The sequence below is a fragment of the Mesoplodon bidens genome, assembly GCF_964165515.1.
Source record: "Mesoplodon bidens genome assembly, chromosome: 2".
In the NCBI taxonomy this organism is placed as follows: domain Eukaryota; kingdom Metazoa; phylum Chordata; class Mammalia; order Artiodactyla; family Ziphiidae; genus Mesoplodon; species Mesoplodon bidens.
In genome coordinates, this window is record NC_138177.1 from 83,803,776 (window position 1) to 83,821,930 (window position 18,155).

The window sequence follows — 18,155 nt, forward strand, 5'->3', positions numbered from 1 at the left end:
CGTGACGGTGGGGGGGGAGATTGAGAATCAGAGAGGGTGAGTGACCCTCCAAAGTCTATTCAGCCATTAAGAAGCAGAGCACGGCTTTGAACTCGGATCTGTCCGGCTCCTGCACTCTCTACAGCAGTCTGTCTCTAATGAAGAGGAAAAGGGCAAAAACGATACATTGGGGGTTAATGTTAAAAAAGAAAGATGACGGGGAGGATAGCGAAAAGCCTAAGAGGGCTTCTGAGGAAGACTGTTGAACTTTTATTTTATTTAATTTTATAATGGGGCAGGATCTCCTGGTGTCAGCAGCGTTCGGCTGTGAGCAGGGGCAGGAGAGGAACTGTGACCCCGGGTGGGCTGGGCTCCTGGAGCGCTTTCCGTGGAGAAAGGGTGACCCTACATCCCTCGCCCAGTGACTGACAGAGCCACGGGGACATGGCGCAGTGGCCAGCCAGGAGAAAGGCAGGTGCAGAACGTCAAGTCCACCTGGGGGTCCGGCTGGTCCCCAGGTCAGCAGTGAGTAGGTAGGGGATGAGCACCCTGCCTGGAAGGAACAGACTGAAATAGTTCCCTGGGGTAATAGACCGAGTCAACGGCGTCTGAGTGGCCCTGTGCACATCCAAGTGCCGCGTCTCTCTCCTCTCCTTTTCCCCTCCTCCCTCTGAGTGAACTTCTCTCCTCTGACCTTCCCGCCCTCCTTATTTCATGTGCACACGTTCCCCCGTCTCCCTCCCACCTCCTCCTCCACCGGCCTGACAAACTATCAGCGAATCCCTCAACAGCGCCATATCTAACTTTTTAATTCATTGCACGATTTATTTTTAGCCTGAAACAACTGCATCCTAAAAATGGAGTTCCTGATGAGACAGGGGCTGGGCAGAGCTATGCGAGGTATCTGGGGCTGGGCCGCCTAGCCTGGCTCTGGTTCTACACATGCATGGGTGTGAGCCTCTGCACGCTTCGCCCCAAGCCCACGATTACAGTCAGCAGCCGGAGAAGGTGAAGAGGGGGTTCTCGGGCCCAGGAAGGGCCAAGGAGAGAGACGAGATCGGCCTCTCTGCTCCCCACTGCTCCCAGCAGGTCCTCTAAGGCACCAGCCTCTTTCCTACACACGGTGTTTCTGGGAAAGAAAAACAAAACTTCGCCCAGATGAAGAGAACCCACCTGTTTGTGGTGGCGGTCTACCTGCTGTCCTCCTGCAGGGCAGAGGAGGGGCTGAACTTCCCCACCTATGACGGCAGGGACCGCGTGGTCAGTCTAACCGAGAAGAACTTCAAGCAGGTTTTGAAGAAATACGACTTGCTCTGCCTCTACTACCATGAGCCCTTGTCTTCAGATAAAGTCGCGCAGAAACAGTTCCAACTGAAAGAAATCGTGCTGGAGGTGAGTGGGGGGCCCCCAGGCCATGTGGACCAAGGGAGCGGGAGGTGGCCAGTGGTCGGCCTGGGAGGACCCGAGGGCGCTGAGAGTATATCCTGAAGTCTTGCCCCATTTCAGTCTCGGGCAAATCTGAAGATATTCTTGTTGCCAAGCTGGGATGTGTGAAAAACAGGGGTGGGTCCAGACTCTTAAGATGGGACAATTGAATGTGCTGCATGGTGCATAATAGTCTGTAAAGTCTGTCATCTGATGGTCCTCTTGATTTCTCAAGGGCAATAGTTCCAGCTACTCTTTTTCTCAGAGAATGTTAAAGCTATTGTTAAAAAGCCTGACTGAAATGAAATTCAGGGTTATTTGCAGGTTTCATTCGGCATGCTAATTTCCTACTCCTTGTTCGGTTAAGTCTCCCCATGATCCTGATGAAGCAGGAGTCATTTGACCTTGCCTGTCCTCGTGGGTTAGACGGGGAATATCACTAAATGATGAGCCTCTCTTGTGACTCGGTTTTAGTCAACATCGCACAGTGTAGATGTGGGAAGATTTTAGCTGCGCGTTCATTAATGGGAATATTTCTTTTTCTCAGAAAGTTCTTGGTGTGAGTTCAGGGAAGATGCTGAAGTCAGTTCTTATTTCATCTGCATTACATGGCCTGTCCGTAAACCTGGCGCTGGGACCCGTTCTCTAATCCTGTGTGAGTGCCCCAGGAACTCGTCCCACAGTTCCTCCTGGACAGTTTCAGATCGCTTACACTCAGGAACACCTGTGAGTGCCAAGAATTCTAATAGGCACCAAGATCCCTTATCAGTCCCCAGGTCCGGCTCAGCCCAGGCACAAATCTGTGAAAAGGACTACTGGAGAACTACAGCAGTTTATTAACCGGCCCAGCCAGAAAGCTCAGCTCAATCAGATGCCTTTTTTCTTTCTTTTTTTCCAGTGTTATTGAGACCTAACTGACATACTTTATAATCAAAGACTCTGATGAACAGAATTACCATGTAAAACCCACGTGGATTTTAATTCTCAAGAAAAATTGGCTGTAATAAAATCCAGGAAAACCACCCCAAACACATCAAAATATCTTTGATAATTAAAAAAGTATTGCAGAATCCTGTGTCTCCCGATCATCATACACATATCTATTTTCAGAGGATTTATGTACAGCAGTGTGGTCATTACAGAGAGCTCTGGTGGACAAAAAACCTCTGTGGGTTACAAGTGAGGAGAAAGCAGGGACCGTTATTAGGCCTTTGTACTATATATACGGGAAAATTACAGGCTGGAGAAAACCAGGACATACAGCACAGCTGCTGCTCAGCCCATGAAATCCTCACTCACATGATTATCTCCATCTCAAACTGCCCTACTCGGTTATAGAGACGTTTATGAAAAGTGAATTGAAGGCATAAGGATTCTACCATATATGCTCATCACTGTCCACTTAGCCTAGAACTCAAAAAGAATGCCAGTGCAAGCAATGACCCCATTTCTGATTCCCTGTTATATTAACACACACGCACACACACACACACACACACTCACACACACATAAACTCCTCCAAGAATCTGTCTCCCCCAAAGATGAATTCTGTACTGCCAAGGAAAATCCTGAGAAGGAGCTTTGCCCTGGACTCACCATCCTTCCAGCCACCTTTGATTCAAGAGTGCCCGGCAGAGAGTGACAAGGGGGAAATTCAGCACAGGAGGTAGTCTGATGCCCCACAGACTCCTAAATCACTAAGGGAAAGAGATCACAGAACTTGGAGTCAGGCGTTCCTGATTTATATTTTGGCTTTGCCTCTACTGGACATATGACATAGGGCAGGTTACTTAATTTCTCTGAGCCTCATTTTCTTATCTATAAATCTGAAAAAAATAACTATCATACAAGCTTATGAGATGATTAAATAATAATAATCAACATTTATTGAATGCTTCCTGTGTGCAGGGATTGTATGTGGTAGCTGGTTTGATCTTTACAGTGCTTCTCTGATGTAGATACAGTTACTATCCCCCTTTTACAGATGGGGAAACTGAGGCACAGAGAGGCTAAGTTGCCCAAGATCACTCTACTTGTGCAGGTGAAGGCAGTTTTAGCCCCTATACTGCGTTACTACTGGAATCAAATGAGACAATGTACAAGGAGTTGGTGGATACCCTGTTCAGTATTATTTCAAGAGTCTTCCTTAAATAGAGTACTCAGCCTGTGAGCCTGGGCCTGATGATGCCAGCTGTATCATCTGTATCAGCTGAGAGGCACGGAGCCCCAGAGGCACTGCTCATGCAAATATCCAAACCCTGGGGGAGGGGAGGGGTGGGCCTTTGTTGAGATGCCTGTCAGGTGCAGACTATTCCTCAGAATCCAGGACAAAACTGGTTCCAGGAATCCCATGACTGATAAGAGAGGGTAGATGTGAACCTCTAAATTTTCTCTGTGGTCAGAAAAGCCTATTTTGTCCTCTTAATTCCCTGGACTCCAAACCTACACTAAGGAAAATATCCTGCCCATCCCAGAGCTGTGTCTGTTTGGGATAGAAGGAAGGAAGGAGACAGTGAAATCTCAGCCCTGGGCAGACAGCACAGGAAGGGGCGGGCTCCTTCCCTCCCAATAGTTTGGGAAGGTGGCTTTCTTTCTTCTTTTTGTTTTTTTGGATTTTATTTTATTTACTTTTTATACAGCTGGTTCTTATTAGTTATCTATTTTATACATATTAGTGTATATATGTCAATCCCAATCTCCCAATTCATTCCACCACCACCCCCCCGGGGAAGGTGGCTGTCCATCTTTTTTATCATAACTCACTATGACCTAATGTGTACAGACACATACACAGGTGAAACAAAAGTTTCATAGGACAACACATTATTATTTGGGGAATACTTGGATTTAAAATACTTTTGTCTTCTATTTTATTGTTATTTTCTATTCTTCTATTGTATTTCATTAAAAAAATACTAATCCCAACCTATTAAAATGATTTCCCTCTCCGGTGATGAGTTGCCATCCTCAGGTTGAAAACCCTGGGGAATTTCTAAGGGTTAGAAGGTTAGGAATTAGAAGTTCATAACTTGTCACATAAAGGCCATCCCATTCTGATAAAAAAATCCAAAGGTACTATGGTCAGTGTTTTGTCTGCTGCTGTAAGGACTGACGTTGAAACACCCAGAAACAGCCCCATCCACAGGGTAAGGCGGTCACTGCCTGACTTGGGGCCTTGAAATGCAGATCATTTAGTCATACATCTGTCACTTACTCTAGGTTGGGCCTCGGGGTGCACGGGAACGTGAGGCACTCAGATGGCTCATAGCCTGATGTGGAAATTACAGTGCAATACAAATGAAAAGCCACAGTGCAATGGGGTCACTGTAATAGTAGGGCAACATAAGGTCCTCTGGGAGTGCAGAGGAAAGAGGAAGCACCCTGCCCTCTGGGAGAGATGTGGAAGGCATGACAAGGAAGAAATGATTTGTGAAAATGAGTAGAATTTACCAGACAAATAAGTGAGGGTCGGGGAGGGAACCGCAAGAGCTAAGGTTCTGATAGCTCCCAAATCTTTTTCCACCCCACTAGCTTTTTCCTAAAATTTGGCCACGAGGGCCTCGTTCCTTTAGGTAAAATTTTTATCCCTACTTAGTCAAGCCCCTCTGGGAGAAGCCGTCATTTAAGACATTGCTATCCATTTACACTTCCATCTGATCAAGTTTGAGTTTTGTGTTGAGAGCAGGGTTTGATAAAGGGAAGAGGAGAAAGGGAAAAATATGAGGCCATTAAAAGCTTAGGCAGGAAAAGGACAAGTCAAATGGCACCAGGAGGCATCACACTCAAAATTTGCTTTGCGTTTGGTTGGGGTCTAATTCCGGGGGACCGCAGTGTTGGTGCATTGTATGTAGCTCTATACAGATGTTCTGTAAATGCTTGTTGAATAAATGAGCAAAGTGTTAGAGCTCAAAAGAACCTTGTGAACCATCTAGATTTTTCTGAACCTCTCATGTCATACATGCAGCCTTGCAGTGTTGTGACTTACACAGCTGGTAATCCTGATTCTTGGTTGGGCATTTCATCCACAAAGTAACAACACACTAGTGTAAGAATATGTTAGACTATGTGGAAAAGACAAAGCAGGCAATAAGAACTGCCACCCAGAGCTAAACATGGTTAATGTTCTGATAGAGTTCTTTCCAGTATTTTTTTCTATGCATAAAATCACGTTTTCCAATTAGGGTTATACCATTTTTATAGTTTTGTTTCCTGCTTATTTCGTTTCAGTATATTGTGAGTGTTCCTATGTCACTAAATAGCTTTAAATTCTTGACAAACATAATGTTAATGCTGGCATAGTATTCCATTGTATGATCATACATATTTTTAAGATAATTTCTCTGGTTTTTTCCTTTTAATTAAAAAAAATTTTTTTATTGGAGTATAGTTGATTTACAATGTTGTGTTAGTTTCAGGTGTACAGCATAGTGAATCAGTTATACATATACATATATCCACTCTTTTTTAGATTCTTTTCCCATATAGGCCATTACAGAATTTCTCTCTTTTTGGATACTGACACAATTTTCAGGTTTTAAAAACCTTTGTCTATTTATATTTTTATTGTTGTTTTAATGGACATTCTTTGATTTCTAGCTAGGCTGAATTTTTCTTTTTTCTTTTTTTTTTTTTTTTTGTGGTATGCGGGCCTCTCACTGTTGTGGCCTCTCCCATTGTGGAGCACAGGCTCCGGACGCGCAGGCTCAGCGGCCATGGGTCACGGGCCCAGCCGCTCCGCGGCATGTGGGATCTTCCCAGACCGGGGCACGAACCCGTGTCCCCTGCATCGGCAGGCGGACTCTCAACCACTGCGCCACCAGGGAAGCCCTAGGCTGAATTTTTCATAAAATTATTTGCTATTTACATTTTTTCTTATTTTTCTATGCCTTTTCCCCATTTTTTCTATTGAGGTGTCAACTCAGATTATAAAGGGAGTTGCAATTTTGTATACTATTTCCTTCCGCTTTGGCCAAGTCAGCAAATGTAGTCATACCACAATGGCTGAATCCTGTTAATACTGCAGGACTCAGAGACACAAGAGGAGGATACGGGCACTGAATCTAATTCTTCCTTGCTCCTTTGTTGCTTGCTTCCACCTTCGCCTTAAAACTGCAGTGCAAGTGCTATGCCTATCATGTTCTATAAATATTGCCAGAGAAAGTCCTCCCACATTCGACATCACTGACCTCTCTCAGGTTGGAATGCTTGAGAGGTGGTGTGCTCTAACATGAGCTTCCAAATCAGATAGACCTGGGTTTAATTCCCAAGGAAGTCTGTCTGTGTTCAGGTTCCTTACTTATGATGTGAGATGCTGGAGATGGCGTGAGGATTCAGTGAGGCAGGATGGCAAGAGCTCAGCTTCTGGCACACAGAAGGTACTGGATAAATGCTGACTCCTTTCAGCCCTTTCAGTCAGGATTTTAGATACAGCCCAGCCTAACCCATCACTTTAGAGACTGAGGACCCCAGGCCACTTTCAGAGAGCTCAGGATTGGTGATGTGATGCCATGTTGCTTATTCACAGCCAGCCACGCCCAGAAAGGTGGAGTGACTTTCCCTGATCACAGACCCTCTCTCTCTGATCGCCAAGGCTTACGGAGCCTGTGTCTGATAGATTCAACAACATCATCAGCGTCAGTTCTTAAATTAGGCCCCTTCCACATTTTCAGTCACAATGCAGCCTGCTTCCATTTAAGAAGTTCTTCCATTTCCTTCAGGCTCCTTCTAACTCACTCTTTCTCTCCTTGGAGACATATGTTGGAGTTCTCCCCCTAGATTGGAAGCTTCCTGAAGGCAACTGAATTCAAAGCAAACCTGGTAACGGGTGATGTTAAAAAAAAAAAAAAGAAAAAAAAACCAGAGATGGAATCAAGTTCCTATGCAGAAGGACAAAAAAACTGCTTGTGAGCCAAAAACACAACTGAATGAATGACCTGGTCATGTGACAGAGGATGCCTCGATGTCAGAAGGAACCCCAGCAGTATGGTGTCCACATTGTGAGTTCCTGAGCTTGCTGGAAACGGTGTCATGGTCCTGCCAAATGCCTAGGCCAGGTGTGGGGAACCATTTACTTGTTCCTCTTCCCCTCCTACCTTCACACAGATCTTATCCCCAAGTCCAAGGCCCATTTCCTTTCCTCTACACCACTCCACCTCTAGGAAACCATTCCAACCTGAAAAAGAAGGAAGGAAAAGGTGAAAACTTTCCCTAGTGAGCTTCATGCTTACGTAGAAATGATTTCATGGCCACTTAAACATCTCTAGAGGGAAAGGAGAAAGGAGGCCTCAGTATCTCTGGGCACTCTGATCACATTCATCTCCAGAGCTGAGGCTGTGCACTGTGTATGTATGTCCTATGGGAGCAACGAAACACACCAACCTGTAACCAATATACATTTACAGGATTAGGAAAAACTACAGGGAATTTTTCTCAGGCAAGTTAGTGAGTGTTTCAGACCATGAAAATACGTACTGTGAATCCTTGAATAGAAATATTCATTCGTCAAATATTTTTTGCTCTTAGTGAGACTCTCAGGAATCATAGCATGAATGAATGAGTCACTGAATAGATGGTGAACAAGCAATGCTTTCCACACTGTGAACAGTAAATATCACTTCATTTGTTTAGGGTGACTGGTCCCTGGGACTGGCAGGCAACCTGGGGTCCTGGCACAGAAATAGCCACATCATCCTGGTAGTTGCCCGCCAGGTTGACCAGCTGCACCTGTTGTTTCTCGGGAGGTCCGAGGCTGCTTCCCCTCTGCATCCCCTCTGATGCTTCCCCAGAGGATCCCCTCTGCAGGGCCTTCTGCTCTTCCTGCTTAAGGAGGTCCCACTTCGCTCACCACAAAAAAGCCACTGCCATCCCCACACATGACCTGCCCAGGGGCTCTCTCCCAAGCCCTCTTGGGTATCAAGTGGCAAGATCACTACCTAAAAATTATTGGAAATGGCCTGTCCACCAGCAGGGAGGGTTATTGTTGTGACTGATTGTCCAGGGCTGCTAAGCAGGTTATTTCCCAATACTTTTTAGATGGTGATTCCAGAACAGATCATCCATTAGGCCCTACAGGGGAGGAGGAGGCTGGTTCCATCATCTATGGCAGAACCAAGAATCTGAATCCGTGCAATGCAGGCTTCTGGGTTCTGCTAAGTGTCCTAATGCTGCTGCTCTCAGTCTGCCAAGGCCCACAACAGACTGAGCTCCCTTCTCTATTCAGGTCTCAGTTTCCTAATCAATCTATATATCAGTGAGAAATCTTTGGTGGGGTGACTGCAGCCACTTTAGGCTCTGCCATACGCCCAGGGTCATCGACATGACTTTTGTGCACAGCCATCCTCGTGTATCCAACTTCAGATGAGGTCGCAGTGCTTGGGCAAAACAGACAGCTGCGGGTCAGAGTAACTGAATTTCTCTTTCATTTACTATTTGGTCCTGGGCATGTCACAAATATGCATCACAGTTTACTCATCTAAAAAATCAACTGTGTGCTTTCTACCTCAGTGAATTAAGAGAATTCAATGAAAACAGGCGAATAAAAATTTCTCATAAGATTATAAGAAGCTGTACAAGTGTCAGGTATTATTACTTTGTTACATTGTTTACTATTTGGGAACTATGTAGACTGCTGAGTGCCTGAAATACAGCTGGTGCTTATCAAATGCTAATTCCCTTCACCTGTCACTTGAAATGTAGCCCCTGTTCTTGGCCAGTTGCAGTAGTTCTCAACCTTGGCTGCACGTGGGACTCACCTATGGAGTTTTAAGAAACACCTATGCCTGGGTCTTTCCCACCCTACCCGCCACCAGCACTGGTTTAACTGGTCATAGGGGAAGGGATGATATCCAGGTGCTACAGTTTTTAAGAGCTCCTTGGGTGATTCTAATGTGCAGCCAAGTTTGTGGACCACTTGAGGCTTGATGCTCAAAATGTGGACGGCAAACCACACCAGTGGCAATGGTATAACCAAGGTGTTTGTTACATTTAAACAAGATCCACAGGTGATTCATAGGCATGTTAAAGTTTGCAAAGCACTATACTGGTCTGTTGGGTTGGAGAAATTTTCCAGATGACCATAATCATGTTGCACCTGCTTGACCTTTGGTCTGTTGACTCTCCTGAATGACAATGGACCTGTCAACATTCCTCTGATTTGGGGAACTGCTGAGACGTGAAGTTGGTTTGGGGGCTGCAGGGATTCAGGTCTGCTCTAGGGACTCTGCCAGGTCTCCCAGTCTTCTCCCATGGTCCCCTCACTCACACAGTCCGTGATTAATACTTTGGACCTCCTAAGAAAGGGAAGATCTGGGCCCATGGGAAGCCTCCCCCTCCTTGAGAGGTTTTCAGTGGAATTACAGGGGTTTCTAAGGCCAGATCAGAAGGTACCTTAAAGAATCTTAGGTCAGGGTCCAGGATTTACCTTCAGAAGGGGAGGAAAAGCAACTATTTGGTTGCCATGGCACACTTCCCTTTTCTCCAAAAGAGATGACAAATCTGAGAACCCTGAGGTTATATGAATATGGGATACTAACATGTTAGCATGCTTAACAGAAAAGTATGGGAAAGCTGCTCAGAGAAAACTGGTGAGTGTTCTATAACTTGGAACTAAGTCTTGTGAACACCCAAATAGAAATATTCATTCTTTCATTTATTTGTCAAATATTCATGCACTGCTTACTTAGAAAATGCAGATGACATGGTCCCTGGTAACTAAGGAGTTGATCTTCTTTTGTTGATGATGAGAACTCACTTCCTTTAGGTCTATGCTTAAGTGTCATCTCATGAAAGAAGTTATCTTGACCACCTATATAAATCACACTCTCCAAGCACCCCCTTATCCCTTCACCCTTACTTTATTCTTCTCCATAGCCCTTGGCTGACATAGTGCATATTGTTCTACACTGCTGTAGAGTGTAAAACCCACAGAGACAAGGACTTTGTTCTCTTCATTGCTGTACTCCAGCACCTAGATCAGTGTCTGAGTCACAGTGGGCTCTCAACAGTGTTTGCTGAATGAATGTTAAATGAACAGAAGAGGATGGAGGGGTATGGAAATGGCACTTATTATGAACTTACCATAAAACATGTCCAATATGGTGCTTTGCATATGTCATTCTGTTGAATTCTTACAACGTATTCTCACATTATGTACAAAGAAATGATTCCATAGAGTTGAGTAGAAATTGCCCAAAGTCACAAAGCTATAAAACGGCACAGCATGAAGCAGGATTTGAACCCACGTCTACCTGTTTCCAAACATCATGTTCCTTCCACTACACCAAGGAGCTGGGATTGCTGAATTGGATCGCTTCCTGTTTGTAAGCAGTGCCAACTTACAAAAGGACAAGTGTCTCTAGTTTGAATTCTGGATTTTCACCCACACTTAAGCAGTGTTTAATTTCACAACTGGACTATGTGTTGAGCTGAAGTGACTGGTGTGAGTAGAGGGACTAATGCTTAGCACCATCTACTTGGTATTTCATAAATGTTGGGTGGGTGGGTAGAAGGATGGCTGGAGAGAAAAGAAAAAAGCATGGAATTATAGATTCATTGCCTATATTGGAAATATATTCCTCTTTGATATCTTTTAAAAATTAAATCAGTTTTTAAAAAAGAATTGAGTGGAAATGTGAAAAATTAAACTGAATCTGTCAGATTCAGGGAACTGTTTGTCATCCCTGCTTAATCCTGCTGAAATATGGGTAAAACAGATTTTTTTTTTTAACCGTGGGACTCTCAGTCCAAAATACATACACAGTATGAGCAGAAACCTCTGGGCTCTCTAAGGCTGATGCTGCCTTCAAACCTATTTAGCACTGGCAAATGTCCCAGTGGTTGCATTTCCAAACCTCAAGAGAGGAAGGCAAAATGAAATCTTTGGAGGCAAGTGAATCCACAGATGGGATGATGTGGGAACACTGGGCAGAGAATCGCAACACACACAGGATTCAGGTATTTCTTCCAACTGTTCACTGCCCAAAGATGGGATTCTCCAAACTCACACCTGCTGCACTTGGAAAACTCAGGCTTATTTTTGTTTGGCTTTGAGACTAAATCCTCGCGTAGAGCCAGTGCTCTCAGAAGATGAATGCCCAGGCTCACTCTTAAGTTGCACTTCTCCTTAGAGCCCATGTGCCACTGAACTTTTTGATGCGTGTTTGCTCTGCACTTCTCAGTAATAAAACTAGAGCCTGGGGTGAGATGGTGAAAAGACAAGAAGTGCTATGGTAAGAGTGTGGATTGAGTTGATTACAGTTAAATTTTCTCTTCCATACACAAAATTAATACGGAAATAGAGATTTTACAAAATGGCAAATACAGTGTTGATTCAGAAGCTTTTAGACCATTGGAACCTTCTTCTCTCACTCCTCCCACCTGCAAAAGCCCGCGATAATATTCAAGCCCAAATAGGATATCTAGTCATCGTATCCTTGAAGCAGACCTCCTCCCAAAGTTATAAATTTCTAAATGGAGATATGAGAGACCGCAAAAGTCACTGTGATAAAAGTATTATGAGGCTAATTGTAGTGTAAAGCAGTAAAATAGAAACAAACAAAATCTGTTTCAGAATCACAAGATTTTTCTTTAAAAGCAGCAGCCCTGGGCTTCCCTGGTGGCGCAGTGGTTGAGAGTCTGCCTGCCGATGCAGGGGACACGGGTTCATGCCCCGGTCCGGGAAGATCCCACATCAGCTGGGCCGCTGAGCCTGCGCGTCCGGAGCCTGTGCTCCGCAACGGGAGAGGCCACAACAGTGAGAGGTACTGTGTGTACCTCTTTTTACTGTGCGTACCTTTTTCCGCGTACCGCAAAAAAAAAAAAAAAAAAAAAAAAGCAACAGCCCTATTCACTTGCAGTTTGAGCTTCACTGGTTGGTGTGGAGTATTTTTGCATAATTATCAGCTCAGCCTTAGCATCTAAAATGACTTGTTCCAAAGAATCTGAAAAAGGATATATATACATAATATATATATGTTATATATAGTATATATCATATACCTGTACAACTGAATCACTTTACTGTACACCTGAAACTAATACAACACTGTAAATCAATTCTATTTCAATTTAAAAAATAAAAATAGGATGTATTGCAAAAAAAAAAAAATGACTTGTTCCATTAAAAAAGCCAGTCCCCACAAAGTACTGCATCTGTACAATGAAGCCTCTGAGGTTCCCTCTTCTGTAGACTGAATGTGGTTTGATCCAGATAAGCCATTTCTGTCTGGAAAGACATGCAGGAACATGGCCAGAGCACCATCTTGCTGTGCGATGGGCTGGGCAGGCCAGAGCCACTTCTCAGTGCCCAGAGAGCCTGTTCCAGGAGCGCCCGCCTGCTGCCCGGTGCCCCAAGCCAGGCAGAGCTCTCCTCACCATCTACCGTGTGCTGGGCAGGGAGACGGGCCAGCAGATACTCCTTCACACGCTCACCTGCCTCTACCTTACACTGCCCTGGCTCAGCACCCCAAGCCATTCCATAGCCTGGCCATACACACCCAGCTTCCCTGTGAAGGAACTGAGAGCATTTCCTGAACCCAAAGGAAAGAGTGAATACAACCCATAAACAGAAGCCAGCACCATGCCCAGCAATGCAAGAAGCACACACTTAGGAGGGAGACCCCGTGGGTCTGAGTCTTTACACTGTCCAGACAGTTGGCAGGTCACTGAGTTGCTCAAGGCTGAGCCCCTTCCTTTGTAAAATAGAGACCACCAACCCCTTGTCCCAGGGTTCTTCTGAAGAGAAAAGAGGGGTGTGTGTAAAGTGAACGGCCCATGTCTGGTGCTCAGGAAAGGACTATTCTCGAACGTATTGTGTATGTGAAAGTACATTGAAAACTAACTCTCAGGTTAGTTATACGTGGCATTTGTTATCATTAGCAAATGTTATCAAAATAAACACTGGTCAGACATTTTGTAAAGTTCAGCCAAGCAGCAGCAGGTTTCTCTTCTGCTTTTTAATGTGCGCTATGGGGGAGATGCAGCAAAGAGGCCTGTCTGCCATCATTTTACATTTAGAAGGGCTCTCCCAGCTGCAGCCTCCATCCTTCCCTCTGATTTTCTTTTTTTTTTTTTTTCTTTTGCGGTACGCGGGTCTCTCACTGCTGTGGCCTCTCCCATTGCGGAGCACAGGCTCCGGACGCGCAGGCTCAGAGGCCATGGCTCACGGGCCCGGCCGCTCCGCGGCATGTGGGATCTTCCCAGACCGGGGCACGATCCCGTGTCCCCTGCATCGGCAGGCAGACTCTCAACCACTGCGCCACCAGGGAAGCCCTGATTTTCTTTTTTTTGAGGAAGTGCACCAACCTATGGAAAGTCTTGTTAGAAAAGGGATAGTCTCTCTCTGGCTGCAGGAATGCAGTGGATAATGTGTGGGACTCTTCCCAGGAAGGGGGTTACCAAGGGGTGTCGACATTTGGGCTATCAGACTGCATTTTCACAGGCTCTTGGGAACAGAACTCTGCTGCGAAAAAATTGGAAAAGGGCATGGCCTCACCCCCATGTCAGTCAAATCCATTTTTTCCCCCAAAATTCCATTGCAATAATATTTTTAGTACAAAAACCAGAAAACAAAAAAAGCAAACCCTGGACTCCAGGAACAGCCTCCCTCAGTCAGTCATTTTGGACATTACAAAATGCTACCCAGGGAGATTGTGTTTATATGTTAGAGACAGTTGTAAGGCGGTGGGTCTCAGTGTGTGGACCCAGGACCCGCAGCATGAGCATCTTCTGAGACCTAGTCAGACATGCACACTTGTAGGTTCCATCCCAGGCCTGCCGAATTAGGAATTCTGGGTTGGACTCAGCAATCTGGGTTTTTACAAGGTTTCCCTCCAGGTAATGCTGACACGGGCTCAGATTCAAGAATCACCGGCTTGGGTAATGAGGTTGCCCTATAGTGAATTTATAGGGAACAAACATTCATAAGCACTTGCATACATGTTACTCCTGCAAGAATTAGATCTTGTATTTTCAGATTAGAAAATTGAAATCAGAGAAGTTGTGACCTGCCCAGAGTCTCATACCTGATAATTGGCAGAGCCAGGATTCGGGCCCAGGTCCCTCTGAGGCCCAGATGAAGGGAATGTAATGTAATGGATGAAAGCTTGGGCCCTGGAGCCAGAGTGTCAGGGTTGGAATCCCAGCTGTGTCACTTAAATGCTGTGTGGCTCTGGGCAAGCTGGTTAACCTCTCTGTGCCTCTATTTCCTCGTCTCAAACTTCTACTTCATGTGGGTTTTGTGAAGATTCGATAAGATAATTCATGTAAGGTGTTGGAGCAGTATCTGGCATATAGCAAGCACTCAATAGACTATTTTTTTTTTTTTTTTTTTTTTTGCAGTACGCGGGCCTCTCACTGTTGTGGCCTCTCCCATTGCGGAGCACAGGCTCCGGACGCACAGGTCCAGCGGCCACGGCTCACGGGCCCAGCCGCTCCGTGGCATGTGGGATCCTCCCAGACCGGGGCACAAACCTGTGTCCCCTGCATCGGCAGGCGGACCCTCAACCACTGCGCCACCAGGGAAGCCCTAGACGCTATTTTTGTTGTTGTTGTTATACTGCTTCTCAATGTGGTGGAGTGGAAAGAACACATAGCAATGACCTTTGGGTCTTTTCCTTGGCCTTGACCAAGGTGATAGCCCAAAAGTGCCAATAAAAACAATCAACAGCCTCCCTTTCCCTCAAGGCTCTTTTAGAAGCCTCCCAGTCCAGCCCCAAGAGGCCCCAATGTTCACTTGAATCTCATAAAATAGCTCTTCCATTCCCTTGCCTGCCTCTTGCATGGACACATCATGTGCCAACCCCCCAGCTATACATAGCCCGGGCCTCATCTGAGGGCGGTGGAAAGTGACAGATTACCGGAGATAAACGTCAGCTCTCCGGTTTCAGTGGAGGACACAAACAGTAGTTGAATTGCTTGACGTGTGGCCAGATGGTATCAGGGACAGTGGGTGAAAAGAGCCGTTTGGCTCTTGGCTTACATGGAAAGAGCAGGGTTGCAGCCAGGGTATTTTTAATGACTGGCCTGAGGGACATTCACTTGGAGCAAAGGTCTGTGACATTTTCCCCCAAATTTCTCAGCCCTTGATTTTTTTCAGATTCTTGACCCTGCAGAAAGTAACCCTCCCTCAGCTCCCTTTAATAAGCAAACACTCCCTTGTCTCTGCTACAGCATGCCTCCCCAGCTTCCTCTGACCATGAAGCAAATCAGTCTTTCTCCTCCAGGAAGACCATTCTTGGGAAGTGGTACAAATGTATCTTTCTTCCTGTCCGTCCTTGGGTTAGGGCTGAGATGTCCCACAAAGGGACTGGACTTGGAGGGACACACATAGACAGAGAAGGCATCTTGCATGTCCTGTCCTCTGAGGCCAAAGGGAATGTGTCCCCTGGTGCTGCTGTGTTCGTACCCCCTTCCCTTCGTGGCAAACTTTTTGACCAAGTGATCCACACCTGCTCTAATGTGTCCTTGCCACCCACTCGCCGGCCACACTCTCACTGCTTTAGCTTCTGTCCCAGCTCCTCGCTAAAGGTCACCCATGTCTTACTATCCTGAAAGGAGAGACCTCACAGTGGTCCCAACTCTGTGACTCCCCGCAACACTTGATCTGACCACCTGCTCGTTCTCAAGCTGCTCATGACTTTGGAGTCATGAGACTGTGTTCCTTGGCCTCCTACTTCTCCCACAGACCTCTCGGCCTCAGCACAGCCTCCTTTTCTCACCTCCTACAAGGCGGCCAGTCCTGGACCCTGTAGTTTTCTCGTACACTTTCCTCATTCCTTCACCCCTCACTTGCACAGTGCCTTTAGGACCTCTCCCCCAAGCTCCAGGTTGGCACCTCCAGCTCTTGGCTGGATTTCCATGGCCATGAACTCATTGCATCTAAATCCAAGCTGAGAAGCTGGCTTGTGGTTCTGGCATGCCCTCCTGACATCTGTTTGCCCTTCACTCTGTTCCCTGGCTGGAGACCCTGGAATCATCTTGCCTCCTTCTCTCCTTGGTTCCCCCCAGCTTCTCCAAGGTCATGAAATAGTTACCAGGTCTGAATGATTCTCAACCTCTAACATTACCTCACAAGTTACTTCATGTGCTGCCTTAGCTGGAGACCAGTCTTCTCCCACTCAGTCTCCCAACTGGTCACCTTTGCTTCTATCTGTCTGGTCTACGCCCTTAGATCAACCCTCTCCGAACTCAAATTAGCCATGTTGTTCTTCTACGCAAACATCTCCCAAATCAGAACTGCTAGTCCTAATATTCCAAGTCCTACGCGCTCTTTTTCTAACATGCCTTAAATACACTACGCCTTTCAGCTCCCCTGAGAAGCCCTCTGCTCGAGGACAGAAGCCTCTTCTCTTACACTCACACTGTGCATTTGCCCCTCCAAACCTTCACCTATTTATGCTGCTTTTTCTTCCTTGGATGTCTTTGCTGCTCTCCTCTGCCTATCCAGGCACTCCTCCTCTTTCAAGGTCTAGCTGGTCTCCCCTCTTTCTTCCATTCATTTATTTAATAAACTAATATTTTTGAGCCCTCCTCTGCTCAGGTACTGTACTGGGTGCTGGAGATAGTATATGGAGAAAAGCAGACAGGGACATGGAGCTTACAGGCTCGCACGTGGATAGCTGATAGACAAATGATCGTATAAGTGAACATGTACTTACAAACTGAGAAAGGGCTGTGAAGGCAAAGCACAGGGCACTATGGACAAGTGTAGAAAGGGCACCCAATTTAGATTGGGAGTCAGGAAACGCCTTTTGAGCAACTGACATTTATGTGCAGACTTCAAGGAGAAATAGGAGTTGGCAAAGAGTGGAGGGAAAGATCTTTTAGGAAGAGGGAAGGGCATGCACAGAAGCAGAGCTTGTTGAGTGTCTTTGTGTGAATACAACCAGGCATCCCTGTGGGCAGCTGCGGCCCATGTCTTGGTCTAGGAAATGAGAGCTGAACGAGATGATCCTGTGTAAAGATCTCCTGATTCACGAAAGAATTTGCTGTTTTGAGGAGCCGAAGACGAGTGTGTTAAGGAAGAGGCAGAGTGGCCCCAAATGAGGCTGGAGAGGCAGGCAGGCCAAACCGTGCAGGGCCTCGTTGGCTATGTTAGGGATTTTGGATTTCATCTTGAGTGCATGGAAATTAAATCTATACCCGTTATCATAGCTTATGAAGCTCTGTATGATTTGACCTCCTGCCCATGAGCTCTCTTGCTCTGTCTCCATAGCCCTTATTTTCTGTCCTCAGTCCTTTAACACTTATCAGCTAAGTTTTCATTAGCTTCCTCCCTAATGAAATCACAAGGTCCTTGACTCTGGAATGTGTCTTACACTTTTGTTTAGCATGGAACCTTGATCACAGTAGGTCCTCAATTAATAATTATTGTTCTTTTTCCATCCCAATATGTTAGGCTTTGGTATTTCTGAATTAGTACAAGGTTCAGAACCCTATCCAGCTGTCAGAATAGTAAGAAGAAAATATAACACTTATTAAGCACTTACTGTATGCCAAAAACTGTGTCAAGAACTTTACACATGATCTCATTTAATCTTCTTCAAAACAGCCTTATGAAATAGATATTGGTATTGTCCATATTTTACAGCAGAGTGAGCACTTATGACCAAGTCAGGAATCCAGGTCTCTGATGCCAAGCTGTGTACTCTTAACCACTAGGATTCCTGGGTCATGTATTCATTTAAAGCTGAGATCTATTTCTACCACATCATTACAGAGGTAACAATGGTACAATAAACACCTATACAATGCA

The 18,155-nt window shown here is 45.6% G+C and overlaps 1 protein-coding gene across 2 annotated transcripts in view; it reads left to right on the forward strand.

Moving 5' to 3' along the window:
* Positions 1 to 836: 836 nt before the first annotated feature.
* Positions 837 to 18,155, forward strand: part of CASQ2 (calsequestrin 2) — a gene marked incomplete at both ends in the record, with an annotated part of 63,417 nt that continues 46,098 nt past the window's right edge. Inside the window, one exon of one of the 2 annotated variants that reach the window (XM_081224549.1) lies at positions 837 to 1,371. In XM_081224549.1, coding sequence (XP_081080675.1) covers positions 1,138 to 1,371 — 234 coding nt within the window. The remainder of the gene's footprint in view (positions 1,372 to 18,155) is intronic. The other variant, XM_081224550.1, reaches the window with a different exon arrangement.